Raw genomic sequence first — 16,389 nt, forward strand, 5'->3', positions numbered from 1 at the left:
CACCATTTCTTTTGGATTGAACCATGCCTTGGACTAGGGTGTGCCCTGAACTTGCATATCCCTCTAGTCATTAAGAGTGCTGACAACAGGTCTCTTCTGTTGTCCCCTATATTATCTCTTCAAGACTTTTTCCCCCTCCACTGTCTTCAATCTAGCCATCTAGCATTTGTACCCAAGAAAAGAAAGCATAATATAATATTTTTCCCCCATAAAGTTCAGGAAGTGGGAAAACTCCCTTTAAAATCAACTTGAAAATTATTTTTCTCATAATTCATTTGCGATATGCATTTTTTTCCCGACTCATGTACAAAGTGGCCGTTATTCATTATTTTTTTCCTTTTGCCAGATTTTAAAATGCTCCTGTAGTGCCACTCTTTTTGGCTGCATGGATCACACTGCTTTAGGGTCATCACTGTGCCTGGCCCTGACTAACTACTACTACTAAACTGCATATGTTCCTCATAAACATTCCTCTAAGGAATTTCTAATGAATTAATGCATTTTTGATGTTGCAGAAAGACTATGCATTCTTGTACATAAATGTGTATAATATATAGACTATTCTTTGTCCGAGCCAAATACTGATTGTACAAAAAACTTTTTGTGGTTTCAATATTTGCTCAGACTGGTATTTGAAATGAATGAATAGATCTACTTTTTGAGAAGTTGAGTACACATTCAAATGTAGTGTATTATAATCTAATTATGATCTGAATTTTAAAAAAAATATAAGTATATAACGTGTTAATATTTCCATAATTTATTCATACACATATATTGATACAAAATATGTACAACAATTTCTGTGTTATGTTTGTATAGGTTCTTATTGCTAACAATGGTATAGCTGCAGTTAAGTGTATGAGATCTATACGAAGGTGGGCTTATGAAATATTCAGGAATGAAAAAGCTATTCGATTTGTTGTAATGGTCACTCCTGAAGACTTGAAGGCCAATGCTGGTGAGTAATTTTTTATTTCATATTTTTGAAGTTGATGCTATCATGCAACCAATGTACTTTATGGACAAATATGATATAAGAAAAATGTTTCATTTAAAAATGAAAACTTCTATCTTCCTTCTCATTGTGATCTCACTAAAAATAAACTTTTCATACTTTGTGAAATTGTATTAGCAACAATATGTTTCTCTCTAATAAATAAAGTATTCTTCTGGACTGTCGAGATACAAGATGTTTTATCTGCATTTGTGACAAACATATTCAGTGTATGATACTAATTAACAATCAAAATTGGAAAAATAATCAGGCTCGTCATTTAAGGGGTGCTGGCTTTTGAAAATACACTAAAAATGGTATATACACACGCACATTGAGTACCTGTTCCTTGCAGCCCCCCCCCCCCCCCCAGAAAAAGTTGAAATGACGGCCCTGAAAATAATCTCTTTTGGTTGGAATCTGTTTCCTTTAAGCTACACACATGCACTGCAAAAATGCCATTGTTATGTATGCCATATTGCTACATTGCAATGTCCGAGTAGGCAAAAGAAATTTAAAAAAAGGTGATATAGGTTAGAATGTTGTGGTGTTTCCCTCTGTTGACCTGATTTTAATTTAATTGAACTTTATTTTAAATTAATTTCTTTAGAAAAGTTTAACAAAACAGTTTATGAGAATACTGATAAAAACTTTATATCAAAGAAAAAATTTGATATGCATAAATAAAAAAATAAAAAAAAAAATGCTTTCTTCATCCTTTTTCAAAGAACTTGTTTTTTCCAGAGTATATAAAGCTTGCTGACCACTATGTTCCTGTTCCTGGAGGAGCCAATAACAATAATTATGCTAATGTTGAGCTCATACTGGATATTGCCAAGAGAATGAATGTACAGGTAAATTTATTTTCCTGGTAGAAAATAATGCCATTGCAATTTTCATTCTTTCTAGCTTACATACTTGCAATCTCCACATGACCGTAGATATTTCTAATACTTTTATATTTTTAGGGTGTATGGGCTGGTTGGGGCCATGCATCTGAAAATCCTAAGCTGCCAGAGCTACTTGACAAAAATGGCATTGCATTCATGGGTATGAGTTGTATTGATTTACTTTTGGTATCGCTTTTTTTTGCTTATTTTTGAGATATTTATTTACACCAAAATGTTTTCTCTGTGAAGTATTGAAATTTTGACTTTGATAAATAACTAAATTTTTGCATAAATATATTTAAATTGTCAAATAGGCCAAATAGTTGAGAGTTAATTTATGTGAAGAATTTTTTTTTTTAATTTTTACGTATTTGATCCATTTTTATAAATGTCATTTGTTAATATATTTTTTTACATAGAATTTTTCTGTTTCTATAATCTGTTCATGTTCTTTCTTTTTCCTTAAACTGGATTTTCCTGAGCTGCTATTTCAATTTTTATCATGTATAATATTCATTCCGGAATCAATCCTTGCTAATTTCCAGAAAGATTTCTTTGAGTGTTTGGGAAAAAACATATTTATTCTTGAAACTTATTTTTTCTGTTCATAGGGCCACCTGATAAAGCTATGTGGGCTCTTGGAGACAAAATTGCTTCTTCAATTGTGGCTCAAACTGCTGGTATTCCTACATTGCCATGGAGTGGTTCAGGTATATATGAATTATATATATTCATCAATTTGTTTTCCTTGTATGAGAAACATTAACGAAATTAATTTAATTTCACAATGTTATGATCCACGTGACCATATTCAAGCTAATTTTTTTCAACAGGTTTAACTGCAGATTACAATGAAAATATCGAGAACAGCAAGGTTAAAATAAAACAGGACCTATATGAAAAAGGTTGTGTGTTTGATGTTGGTGATGGTGTTCAAGTAAGTAAATATGCTTTTCTTTATTTTCTGTTGGATTTATTTTAAATCTGTTTTGCTATATGATGCTAATTGATAGTTTCACTTGTTTTTGTTAATGATTTCTTAAGTTTTGTTTTTTGCTCTATGAATGAAATATTTGATGGAAAAATGTTTAAAAAAAAGTTTTTATCACACAAAAAAGTCAGACAGGATGTAAATATTTGTTCAAGCATGCATTGTTTTTTCTTTTATTAGGGAATTTTATGACTGATGTACAGTATGAAAACTAATTCTCTAAAAATTTTTCTTTGTTCAAGTGGAGAGTAATTAAATATATATATATATTTGTGTGAATGTTTAGGTTGCGCAGGAAATAGGTTTCCCAGTTATGATCAAAGCATCTGAAGGTGGAGGAGGAAAGGGTATCAGAAAAGCTGTCAGTATTGATGATTTTCCAACCCAGTTTAGGCAGGTACGTTGGTCCATAGTTATATTTTGCAATTTTTGATTATTGTTCCTGAGATATTCATTATTTCTCTTTCACACATTTTTCACACAACTTTTTTAAAAAAAATAAAATGAAGAAATTAAGTTACACTGTCTACACTTGTTATAATGACCCCACATTATAGCAACCATTCCATTACAACAACCGGTATGATAAGTCCTGAATGTTTTCATAGAATGACTATCATATATGTTTCACTTTTGATATAACAACTCTCCCAATATAACATTCATTTTGAATGGGACTAAGAGGGTTATATCAAACATCAACTGTTTATGTTGCTGCCAAAGCCAGAAGCTTTGTAGAAATGATTCAGGCTTTAGCCGGCCAATAAGTAAAGTGGCTGGAGATTCCTGGCCAATGTTTGCTGTGATGATGTAAAGCAGCCCAGTAAGCCCCAAATTCATTTTTTTCATTGCTAATGTGTGATACATGGCTATATAAAGTAGCTGTACTGGATTAGCTCTGTGTGAAGAGAAAAAAAAGAAATTTGAAAGAAAAACTTTATAGTAATGTATAGTTTTTTCTGTCAAATTTTGAAAAGATTACAGCATCATGACTGTGATATGATGGGTTGTTATAGCTAACGTGGGCATAACTATCATGAAAAAATATAAATGCTATGACCCTGAATCATGTTTTTTCAGACTTAGGCCAGGGATCTCCAGCCACTTCGCAAACTGACTGGCCAGTGCCTGAAATTCAGACATTGGCCATGTTGATTTGCAATGAATTAGTCCAATTTGCAAACTGGGTGGCCACTTCGCGAACTGACCGATTTCAGGCTTTGGTAGTTAACATATCTTCATTATATAGTATATACACTGGTGTAAGAAATTAAGAGAATTTGCAGACTTGGTCGATTATCTTTAGAACTACTGTACCGATTTTAATGAAATTTGATATGTACATACATTGATATGATACAAAACAAATAACCATTCAATAATTGTAATACACACGCATGATCGTGCGTAACACTTGTTGGAGTCGGAAGGTATGAAACAGCGGTTGCAGAATAAACAAAAAAATGGATTAATAGGGGGTATGGTCCCCCCTATTAACCCATATACAGGTCTTGCAGCGTGATTTCATACTTGAAATAAGGCAGTTTATCATTTCCTGTGACAATTGGTCCCACTCGTTCAGTAACGCGGTTTTCATTCCCTGGATGGTTCCCGAAGGGGGGTTGCGAGTTGCAATTGCCCTCCCCAGAGCTTCCCATACATGCTCTATAGGGTTAAGGTCTGAGATCTGGCTGGCGCCAATCCATCCGGCGAATATCCTCAATCTCTAGAAAATCGTCGAGCAGAAGAGCTCTATGTGGCCTTGCGTTATCATCCATTAAAATGAACTCAGGGCCAACTGCACCCCTGAAAAGGTGAACATAGGGCTCCAAGACCTCATCCCTATATCTCACACCAGTCAAAGTGCCTCTTTCAAAGACATGGAGAGGTGTGCGGCCAAACAACATGATGCCTGCCCAGACCATTAAACCTCCTCCGCCATAATGGTCGATTTCGCAGAGATTGGAGGGTAGGTAGCGGGTCCCTGGTTCTCTTCATATGAACGTACGGCGAGAATCGGTGCTTAGACTGAACCGGGACTCATCAGTGAAAAGAACGGCCACCCATTGATCCATACTCCAATCTCTATGCTCTCTGCACCATGATAAATGGATTCTCCTGTCCGTAGAAGTGAGCGGGATGCAAACAGCAGGTCTTCTTGCAAACAACCCTCTCTCACGAAGTTTCTTGGAAACAGTCACCCTTGATACACGGGTTTCTGTGGCTGCATACAAGTCACGAGAGAGCTGAGAAGTTGTAGCACTCCTGTTACGCCTTGCTATAATCGACAAATGGCGATCTTCTCTGGTCGTCGTGGCTCTTGGACGACCTTGCCCAGGCTTTCTCTCGATGGATCCGGTATCCTGGAACTGTTTCCATAAGTTACACACGACGCTGGGCGTTAAATTGAACTCGCTACGAATCTGGACTTAAGATTGGCCTGCTTCTAGTCTCCCCACAACTCGCCACCTCATTCCATCATCTAAACGTTGGTGGTTACTCATTTTTACTGTTACAATTTGAAATTGACCGATTGCTGCAAAATAACACCAAGAAATTCGCCGAGGTGTGCTAGCGGACGAAATACGTCTTAACTTACGCGTGCTTATACAGCCTGTTTCTCTACTGGCTCCGCCTACACACATGTGTACGCTTACGTATTTGACGTACAAGATTTGCATTTTTGTCTAGAAGCAGTGGTTTTACGTTCAGTTCAGTTCATGAAATTCGATAAAATATGCAAATTCTCTTAATTTATTTCACCAGTGTATATACACCCAACTGTATATTATTTCATATTTGTATGAAATTAAATACTTATGGCTCAAACATAAGATCATGCTTAAGAGGAGAAAACAATGCTTTAAAATTATTTTTATCCATGAATGATTTTTTATATAGCTCATTAAAGAAGGCATAACATCTTTCCAAAATACAGTGATTTGGTTTCATGTGTGACCTAGAGAAAAAGTAGTGGATAATAGAGACTTCTTTTGGTGTTTTATTATCTTTGACGTATTATTGTTGAGAATTTTTATTGAGGGAAAACCATTGGTTATAAAATTTGAATACCTCATGTGTGCATAACTTTCAGTCCCTTCTATTCTTGAAATCCTACTTTTAATTATTTTTAATTATTTTAATACAGTATCCCCTCACTACACTGGACCTCGTTATAATATGCATCTGGAGATTTCACATCTTTTATTAGATCAAAGTTAAAAATTTTATATTGGAGATTAAATTTAACTTTCAATGTATCACTCTTTTTGTGTGTGTCCTGATATGTACTCATGTTTTCTTTTAACCTTGCACACACACATTTTTTTTCCTTTAATCATTCTCCATGGAGAGTAATTGGCATGTATTATCACATATTTTTCAGGTCCAAACTGAAGTTCCTGGATCACCTATCTTTATAATGAAAATGGCAACTTGCGCTAGACATTTAGAAGTACAACTACTAGCAGACAAGTATGGAAATGCCATCTCACTTTTTGGGAGGGACTGCTCCATTCAACGACGACATCAAAAGATTATTGAAGAAGCTCCGTGCGTTATTGCGAATGATGATGTTTTTGAACACATGGAAAAAGTAAGTTTAATGTATAGTTCTTATAGTTCATTAAAAGTAAGATGTTAAGTATACCAAAATTTATTTTTTGTATGTGAAACTAAAAGCAAGCAATTAAACAGAATTGTATAACTTTGTTTTCTTTTTTTTTCTGTATTTTGAGGAAACTTCATTAGCAACATTTTTCCTATTAATCTGTGCAATGCATAATATGTAGTTATTTTATCACCAACTTTTTTTTCGTTACATAGCAATATATACAATTATATTAAATATACACAATTCACATAATTATTATATTCATTAAAAATTGGATATAATTTCTTATTCATTTGCAGGCAGCTGTACGTCTCGCAAAAATGGTTGGATATGTGAGTACTGGAACAGTTGAATATTTGTATGAAGAAGAAGATGGCAGTTTCTACTTTTTAGAACTGAATCCAAGGTTGCAGGTGAACAAATTGAAATAACTTAATTTATTTGAGTGAAGCATCTGATGAAACAAACTGAAATTTATTAACACAACATAATCACACAAATACATACATAAACACACAAAGATAGTAATAACATGGCATATACAAACATACATATGCACATACATGGTCCACTTCCATTGGGCCTAAGGGATCAGGTACGATCCTGAATACTACAATGTTAAATGAAGTTTCACTGTATTTATATAGATACATATGATTACTAAAAAAACAATTTCACTTCGTAGGTGGAGCATCCATGTACGGAAATGATAGCTGATGTGAACCTTCCAGCTTGTCAATTACAAGTAAGTCATTCAAATAAGTAATTTGCTGATTTTATCATTTACATCTTTTATGCGATTCATTTTATTATTATTTTTAAAATTATTTTTAAAATTATTTGTAGTGATAGAAGGAAAGTTCTTTATTTTTTACCACAAGAACTGTTTTAAAATTTTATCATAGTATACAGTAGTCTTGATAATATGAGGTGAACAAGGAAGGCAGAGACCACATCAGATTAATAAGAACATGCATTATCTCAGAATAAGAAAACAATGTTTTAATTAAAAAAAATCATATAGCAAAAAATGAATTAATTTAAACCCCCTTTCTTCCGATGTCACACCAAACCCCCTTAGTGCCAGAAAAGTTCAATGAACAAATCTTCCATTTCTAGGCTTTACATATGTAAAACCTTGATTCTCTCTCAGTGTAATGCCAAATTCATTATCATTCCAGAATTCCATAAAATAAATAGTGCCTTTAAATATCAGGATTCAGCTGCATATATAAAAAATTAAGAAAAAATAAAGTCCATCTCTGCAGCCCCCAAGCTGGAGCTCTGCTAGGCTCTTACTTATGTAGAGATCATTATTTGCATGGAGGCTATGGGCTATTTTAATTTCAGTTAATGTTGATATTGAAACACAGTCTTACTCAGTTGCTCCTTGGAAACCTGTTCTCTCTCTTATATTCATTAGTTTTGGTTCCTAATTTAACAGCTTGGTTCATTATGGGCTGCACCTCCATCAAACTGAAATTACTCACATTCATCACAGAAATTAAACAGAACCATTCTCTCTCAGGAGAGGGGCAGTAAGAGAGGTTACCGATACAAATTTTTAAAAATTTCAGCACCTCGGATAATGTGGATCCTGAAACCTTTCATACTTGGATTATTAAGACTCTACCAAATGTTAAAATGACGCAAATGACATGACATTATTTCTGAAAGCTGTTTACTTTTTCTTTTTTTCCACTTTTATTCATGAGTTCATATACTATCAAGATTTCTTTCTTTTTAATAGATAGCTATGGGAATACCTCTTCATAGGATTAAGGATATTAGAATACTCTATGGTGAAAGCCCATGGGGTGACAGTTCCATTGATTTTGATAATCCCAGGCACAAGCCACGTCCACGAGGACATGTCATAGCTGCAAGAATAACAAGTGAAAACCCAGATGAAGGTTTCAAACCCAGTGCTGGAACTGTTCAAGAGCTCAACTTCCGTAGCAACAAGAATGTATGGGGTTATTTCAGTGTGAGTGCCTCTGGTGGTCTACATGAATTTGCTGATTCACAGTTTGGACATTGCTTTTCATGGGGTGAGGATAGAGAAGAAGCTAGAGAGTGAGTGTGTTCATCTGTTGAATTATTACATGTATGACATTGAATTCATAAATTTTGCATGGTGATATTTTCTTGCTCATCCAATTTTAATTGCAGAAGCAACAAGGCTAATAATATTTTTGTTTTTTCCTATCTATAGAAATCTTGTTGTTGCACTGAAAGAACTTTCTATAAGGGGAGATTTTCGGACAACTGTTGAGTATTTGATAACACTACTTGAGACTGAGGACTTTCAGACAAATAAATTCAGTACAAACTGGCTTGATCGTCTTATTGCTGAAAAAGTCCAGGTGAAGTAGCTATTCACTGAGTTGTAAATCATCACTAAAGTACCTAAATATATACCAAAAAATAATTGAAGAATGTTTCCCATCACATTATTTTATTGAAGTTTTAATATCTTATGAAGCTTCAGAATTATATTCACTTACAACTGTTGTCTGTGAAATCTAAAAAGAAAAGATATAATACTATCATATTTGAGTTTATTACATGATATGATCAAGAACTGATGTTGTTTGTATATCCCCAGGCAGAAAAACCAGATACGATGCTCTCTGTGATATGCGGTTCTCTTCATGTAGCAGACAGAACAATTCTGAACAATTTCCACAATTTTCAAACCTCTCTTGAAAAGTAAGTGATTGAGAAAAACTAGCTTGAAAAGAAATTTCTCAATGTTCTATCATGCTCTCTATATTTATTGTATGCTTACCAGTATTCAGATTATTTTTCTAACTTTTAGTATTTGAACACTTTTTATAACGTATGTCTTCTTGTTTCTATGAAATCAGTAATTTAGTATTTTCTTGAAATCTTAGGGGACAAATACTACCATCGAATATTCTTAATAACACTGTTGGTGTGGATCTTATTCATGATGGAATAAAGTACCAGATACAAGTATGAAGACAGTTTTTCTATGTATAGAATGTCATAGCATTTGTGAATGTGCGAATTAGAAATATTTAATTCCTGTTTATCATATAGCTGTAAACAAAAGCTTTTTTCTAAAATTTATAGGTTACCAAAACAGGACCAAATCGCTACTTTCTCTCATTAAATGACTCTTACAAAGAGATTGAAGCTCATCGACTCAGTGATGGTGGGCTCCTTCTCTCCGTAGATGGTGCAAGTTATACTACTTATGTCAAAGAGGAGATGGATCAGTATCGTGTAGTTATTGGAAACCAGACATGTATTTTTGAAAAAGAAAATGACCCTACAATACTTAGGTAAATTCAATATTAATATATTCTTGCAATGTGTGTTCACTTGCAATGTGTGTGTTCAATTATTGAATACATCACTAGTACAATTATTGAATACATCACTAGTACAATTATTGAATACATCCCAAGTACAATTATTGAATACTTCACAAGTACAATTATTGAATACTTCACAAGTACAATTATTGAATACTTCACAAGTACAATTATTAAATACATCATCAACATCATCATACTTATGATGTATTTCATTATTTGTTTACAGCATGTGTATATCATTTCTGAAATGCTAAAATGGTTACAGAGTTCAAAGTTTTTATATTAAACATGAATCATATATCTAATAAGACTTGAAAATATCTGACTTTAGAAGAGTACTTTTTTCTCTCTCAAACTTAGAATGAAAAAAAATTCTACATATTGAATAATTTGACTGAAAAAACTAGTACCATTTTTTTTTAATTTCTACATTTTCACATAACTGTTTAAAAAGTTTGGTATCTCTTTGATTCCATAATAGTCGTTGACTATTTTTGAATCAATGACACTTTGGGCATTAACTGAATAATCTTCTAAATTAATCTAAATAATAATAACACATACCTGAATAATCTTGACCATTCAGATATCAATCTACTTTTCAAAGTGAGGATGAGTTTATCTTTTGTTCAACCCATTTGCATCTCTTAGTGAAATAACATTGCTCAGAGACCTTTTCTGTACATTTTTGTTATAATTTTCAGCTGTGTAAGCACTTCAGAGTAAAAAAAATCTATCATACATGAATTAATATTTTTGAAGTTTTTCTTCTTCAGATGGCTGTTTCACTTCTCAATATTTCTCATCACCTTTTCTATAACTAAATCTCTTTTTTTTACAGATCTCCATCAACGGGGAAATTGATTCAGTTTCTCACAGAAGATGGGGCCCATGTTATTCCTGGTCAACCGTATGCGGAGATTGAAGTTATGAAAATGGTCATGACTTTAACAATCAATGAAAGTGGTTGGTAGGTACACTTACATTTCTTACAACTTGAACAACTTGATTTCGTACAACTTGAATTTCAGATACAAGTATGCCTGCTTTATTCTTCTGCAATAGATTTGAATTATATTGTATTTTTTGTGCTTATGTATGTACTATGTAAGTCAGTTTTGATTCACAATATCAGTTAATATTTAGAGCTATCTTTTTTCCCCAGAGTTGGTCATTCATATGTACTAAACATGAGTGGTTGCAGATATTGTTATGAACTATGCTGATTGGCACTGTATCAGATTTTGGGTGCTGTGGACATATCTGATTTCCAGTCAGATGTCCTGGATGGAAGGGTTGCATTGTCCCATTCCATTTTTCGACTTCCTTATCACATGATATATTTATATTTTTTCTTAAGATTTTCAACTAGACTTACACTCTGCTAGGATTTTTTCTTCTCTGCCCATTCCTCCCCCCCCCCTTTTCTAGGAAAAAAAGCATAAACTGTCTTCTAATGCTCACTCTAGATAGTTTCAAGTCATTAATCATTCAGACAGACTACTGCTGTCAAGAGCCTTCTCAAAAGTATTATAGGCCCTTGGGTCAAGTGATGATTAGATAATTGCATCCCCCCCACCTAGCTGGAAGTACTAAACTATCAATTCGCATGTTTACTCGCAAATGCCTTTGTATCAGATATGGCACTATAATGGAACTACCTCTATGAACCTAAGGTCCCCTGATCTGGGCCATGCCCAGGTGAGCCCATGCATTAAGAAAGTTCTGCCGCTATTACTCCACCCATGGTTCCCATTTCCACCATTGTGATTCTAAATTTCTTAGTTTATCACTTTAATAATCAGATTTTTTTCTCAGTCTTTCTATTGTAAAAATTTAATGTGCCAATTGCTTATTCTAAAACAAATGTTAATATTTCTACTTTCATAATAAAGTTGATTTAGTAAAGATATGATTTTGTTTGTATTCATATCAGCATTCATTTTGTGAAGAGAGCGGGTGCTGTCTTAGAAGCTGGCAGTGTCTTAGGCCGCCTTGAGCTGGATGATCCCTCACAAATGAAAAGAGTAAGGAAATGTGTTACTTTTTTTTCCTTGAAAATGGTTTTATATTGAAATTCTAAAATAATATTACTTACCAAATATTTGAATTACGAGTTCTTTTGACTGACTTCAATTGTGTCTAAAGCTTAGCCATAGGCAGACTGGAAAGTCTTGGGGGGCATGTTAATGCTGATGTCAATTCATATATGCACATATACATTAGATCAATCGGCTTCACCTTTTCAGGGGGGGCCTGCCCCCAAAATTATGCTAAGCCCATGGTTTAATATAGTGATCGGCAAACTACAGTTCGTGGGCAAAATGTGGGCTTGCCATACATGTTCAGGTAGAAAAGTATCAATATACACAACACAATAAATACCTAGGCTTACCGTATTTCCTTCATGGAAATACGAGACACAGAGAATGGATCCATATAGGATACACAAATTATCCTGAGAAAAATTATCAAATGCAAGTTAAGTTGCTAAATACTGTTCATCCAAAAAAAAAATTTCGAAAGCAAGCAAAGTTGCCAATTATAGCCAAAAATTGTTTTAAAGATAAGTAAAATTGACAACTACCATTAAAATTTCTGAAAAATCAATAGCGGGAAGTAGGGAGCTTCCACAAGATGGAATGAATGATTCACCAAATGAAATGTATATGTTTGATAAATATTTGAGATGAATATGCTTATAAGACAAAAATTATTTATGATATAAATTATATTGTGATAATTATGAATAAGTCATGAAAAAATCCTAATTATTGATTTCAAAAGTTCAAGTAATATCATTTAAAATAAAAGAGAAAACAAATTTTTTTTATAAAGTTGGGATGTGCAAAATTACGGAAATGTCCCATAAAATACAGGTCATGCACACATGTAGTCATAATATACATACAAGTTTCTGGCCTGCAAGCGACAAGAATACAGCATATCTGTCCCACAGACTGAAAAGTTTGCCAATCAATGTATGTGCATTTTTGTTTGTCTTCCCACACAAGAAAATTAATACAAGTTTCATTTAAATGAAAATACTAATCAAGAGGGAAAAAATTGTTTTCCTTCCAATCTCAGGCTCAGCTATTCACTGGGAAGTTTGAAATCAGTGATGATTCACCTAGCTGGCATGGCAATAAACTTAATCAAGTGTTTCAAGCAGCAAGACAAGAACTTGATTTCATTCTCAGTGGATACGCATTACCAGATCCATATTTTGCTAGCAAGATGATGCAGACTGTTGACACTTTGATGAGAACCTTGAGAGACCCTAGTCTTCCTTTATTAGAGTTGCAAGTTAGTATTTATTTTGTTATTCAGTACTTATTTTACAATTTAAAAAAAATAAAAACTTTTTTTTATAATTAACAGATGAAGAGAGGAACTAGAATGAATGAACTAGAAGAAACTGTTTAAAGTTTAAATAAATAAATGAAAAGTCAAGTGTACTCTAAACTTGATGGTTTTGAATTAATAAAGTTATTTTGAAACACTATTAAACCTCTAAAAACACAAAACAAAGGGATTTTTTTCAAATGTAAAATCTTTTAACTAGCTCATAATTTTGTTGAATTTAGTTAGAGAATTATAATTCTTTCTATCATGGATAGTATTAATAAACTCAATTATTATTGAATAACTGTAAAACACCGCATCACTCTATCAATAAATTAATACCTTTTTTTGTGTGAAAAATGTGACATCAAAATGTATAAAGATGTTTCAATTAGATTGCTTTAAAGTTTAATATTTTTGAACTGAACAATATAAATTGCAAATTCATGAAAATATTTTTATCTTATTTTTTCAAATAAAAGGATGTTGCTCATATTTCCTTATATATAATATGTTGTGTATGTCTAATAATTTTCAATTTCTGAACAGGATATAATTTCATCAATATCTGGTAGAATTCCAGCTAATGTCGAGAAAAACATTAAGAAATTGATGGCTATGTATTCCAGTAACATAACATCTGTGCTGGCTCAGTTTCCCAGTCAACAGGTTAGTTCTAGATCTTGGAATAATTATGGCGATTTCAAACAATTAGTGATTTTTTCCCTTTATAAATGCAAATAATTAAAATTCCTTTTTATTTTAATTTCATTTGTATCAAATATTTTTCTTTGCAAAGATTGCAAGCGTCATTGACACATATGCAGCATCGCTGCAGAAGCGTTCAGACAGAGATGTCTTCTTCATGACAACCCAAGGGATTGTCCAGTTGGTTCAACGGTACAGGAATGGAATAAGAGGGAGAATGAAAACAGTTGTTCAAGAATTATTAAAGCAGTACTTGAATGTAGAGACTGATTTCCAAATTGGTAAATTGAAACATTTTTCTACAGCATTTATGTCTGTGATTGAGATTTACTGGTAAATAGTTTTTGTTTAAAGAGCTGTTAACAAAAATTTCTGTTAGCTAATAGAAATCATACACAAAATTAAACACATGTATTTCAAGCTGTAAAAAATGGATGAAATGACTGCTCTGGCTGTCCTAGTATTGAGTTAATTTTTAAATTAATGGAATATAATGTGGTCAGTATATTCCTTTACAATGCTCATTTTTGTTTCTATCAAAGTTTAAAATATTCAAGAATTTTTCTATCTTACTATCTCAATGGTTCTCATTTTTATACATTTCGAATGAATGAATAAAATTGTCATATTTTTTTTACTGTTAATGTAATTTTTGTGTATTCCCAGTTTGTTTTTTTGTTTTTTTCCAAACCGAGCACAACTCAAGTCTATTGCCATAGGCAATTTACTACCTAGTGAGTTGTGCCGGAAGTGTAAGTGCGTGTACCTAACAGTCTGAGTGCGTATCTAGTGTTGTGTATGATTTTTCAGTGCTGCCATCTATATCTCAAAAGTGAAGTGAGTGATGTGTAGTGTATTCCCAGTTGTGTTTTTACCCAATATTGAAAATTTATCATCCAAGAATGTTTTTATTGGTTTGTCTTCTTATAGGACATTATGATAAATGTGTGGCTTTACTAAGAGAGAGGCACAAGGATGATATGGCATCTGTGGTGATGAAAATATTTTCTCACCTACAAGTGAATAAGAAAAATCAACTAATTATCAAGCTTATTGTAAGTTACAAAACAGAACTTGATGCTATCAGTATTTTTCTTTACCTCAATGTGTATTCCTTTTGTATTCCCATTCTCTTCCTGATCTTTCCACTTCACATAAAATTATTTACTAATGTGTTATGTAATATATTTTAGTTAATGTGTTAACATCAGTAACAAAGATGATTGTGATGTGGAACCACATCATGTCAGGGATATGGTGAATTTTGATTTGTAGGAATTTAGTGACGTTGGATTGACACTTCTGCATCAAAGAACTCCCTCGAATCAGAATTTGCTTTGTTATGTCAGAGTAGTGTGTAGTGACCTCTAGAGACAGCTGGTAGTACAAGAAAAAGAGGCGCTGTGGGTGGCCTGCAACTGACACAAATATGACCACTGACCTCATCTGTGAACAGAACAATGCATTGTGCCATCGCTCTTACATTGTACCCAAATGGGTTGAGGAACACTCAGGGATGTTAACTTTGTTTCCTGGACAGCTATGTCACCAAACCTTAATCTGATCAAGCCCATTTGGGATGCCATTGACATATGTTCTGGCTATTGATCCTTCTCCACAAAATTTTTTGAGCTGTGGGAGACTTTGCTGGAGTCATGGATCCATATCACGCATGAATACTTCTGATGCCTTATCTATTCGATGCCCAAACAAATTTCCACCATCATCAGGTTGAAAGGGTTACCTAATGCTGGATGTGCATCTCTAATTCAGTTGCTCTTGAGTGTATTTAAATGTCAAAATTTTTATTGCCAATAGCATAAAATATCCAGAAATGGAAGAGCCTTTCTGAAAGATTTATTTCATTTTTATTGCATTGAAAATGCTTTATGCAATAAATTTTTTTTATTCTTTATCTGTATTCCATACCTCCAACTATAAAAATAATTTAAATACTTTTTCTTTCCTCTTCAGGACCATCTTTGTGGTCATGAGCCTGGTCTGACTGATGAATTAGCTGTGATACTTAATGATTTAACTACTTTAAATAAATCTGAGAATTCAAAAGTTGCACTCAGAGCCAGACAGGTAAAGTTTCTTCTTTCATCTGTTTAAAAAAATGAAGAAAAACTTCTCAAACATTTCATAATTTTTTCTGTGACATTTATGGATACATATATTTTTTACCTCAACTGCACTGTTAAATGTGTCTGGGGTACCCTGTAGATCAACTCACTAAATTATGCAAATAATACGAATATTTTGTTCATCATAATATCCCAGATACTATGCAATTTAATATTCAAAGTTAATTAGTTAATTATTGATTGTGGTTATTTATTTAAATTAAAATCAAAGTTTATACTGCCTATTAACCCTCACAGTGGCAATCCCGAGATATCTTGTCTAACTTGATCCCCTTTATTTTGGCAATCCAAAAATATCTTGGGTTCTTGTAAACCCTCTCATTTTGGCATTGATGAGCCCAGATACCATTG

The 16,389-nt window shown here is 33.1% G+C and overlaps 1 protein-coding gene across 4 annotated transcripts in view; it reads left to right on the forward strand.

Annotated features, from left to right (window-relative positions):
• Positions 1–16,389, forward strand: part of ACC (acetyl-CoA carboxylase) — an 83,954-nt gene that overhangs the window by 32,186 nt on the left and 35,379 nt on the right. For all 4 annotated transcript variants that reach the window (XM_089240662.1, XM_089240661.1, XM_089240664.1 and 1 more), the window contains 21 exons: positions 823–961; positions 1,742–1,851; positions 1,966–2,047; positions 2,499–2,597; positions 2,721–2,824; positions 3,165–3,275; positions 6,264–6,473; positions 6,791–6,904; positions 7,177–7,236; positions 8,242–8,567; positions 8,707–8,857; positions 9,100–9,203; positions 9,389–9,470; positions 9,591–9,802; positions 10,680–10,808; positions 11,775–11,865; positions 12,926–13,144; positions 13,733–13,852; positions 13,983–14,172; positions 14,822–14,946; positions 15,866–15,979. In XM_089240662.1, the coding sequence (XP_089096788.1) occupies positions 823–961; positions 1,742–1,851; positions 1,966–2,047; positions 2,499–2,597; positions 2,721–2,824; positions 3,165–3,275; positions 6,264–6,473; positions 6,791–6,904; positions 7,177–7,236; positions 8,242–8,567; positions 8,707–8,857; positions 9,100–9,203; positions 9,389–9,470; positions 9,591–9,802; positions 10,680–10,808; positions 11,775–11,865; positions 12,926–13,144; positions 13,733–13,852; positions 13,983–14,172; positions 14,822–14,946; positions 15,866–15,979 (2,892 nt within the window). The remainder of the gene's footprint in view (positions 1–822; positions 962–1,741; positions 1,852–1,965; positions 2,048–2,498; positions 2,598–2,720; positions 2,825–3,164; positions 3,276–6,263; positions 6,474–6,790; positions 6,905–7,176; positions 7,237–8,241; positions 8,568–8,706; positions 8,858–9,099; positions 9,204–9,388; positions 9,471–9,590; positions 9,803–10,679; positions 10,809–11,774; positions 11,866–12,925; positions 13,145–13,732; positions 13,853–13,982; positions 14,173–14,821; positions 14,947–15,865; positions 15,980–16,389) is intronic.

This window comes from Pholcus phalangioides, unplaced genomic scaffold (assembly GCF_987345545.1).
Source record: "Pholcus phalangioides strain wild (caught in Gottingen) unplaced genomic scaffold, Ppha-v1.0 ptg000013l_1, whole genome shotgun sequence".
Lineage (NCBI taxonomy): Eukaryota > Metazoa > Arthropoda > Arachnida > Araneae > Pholcidae > Pholcus > Pholcus phalangioides.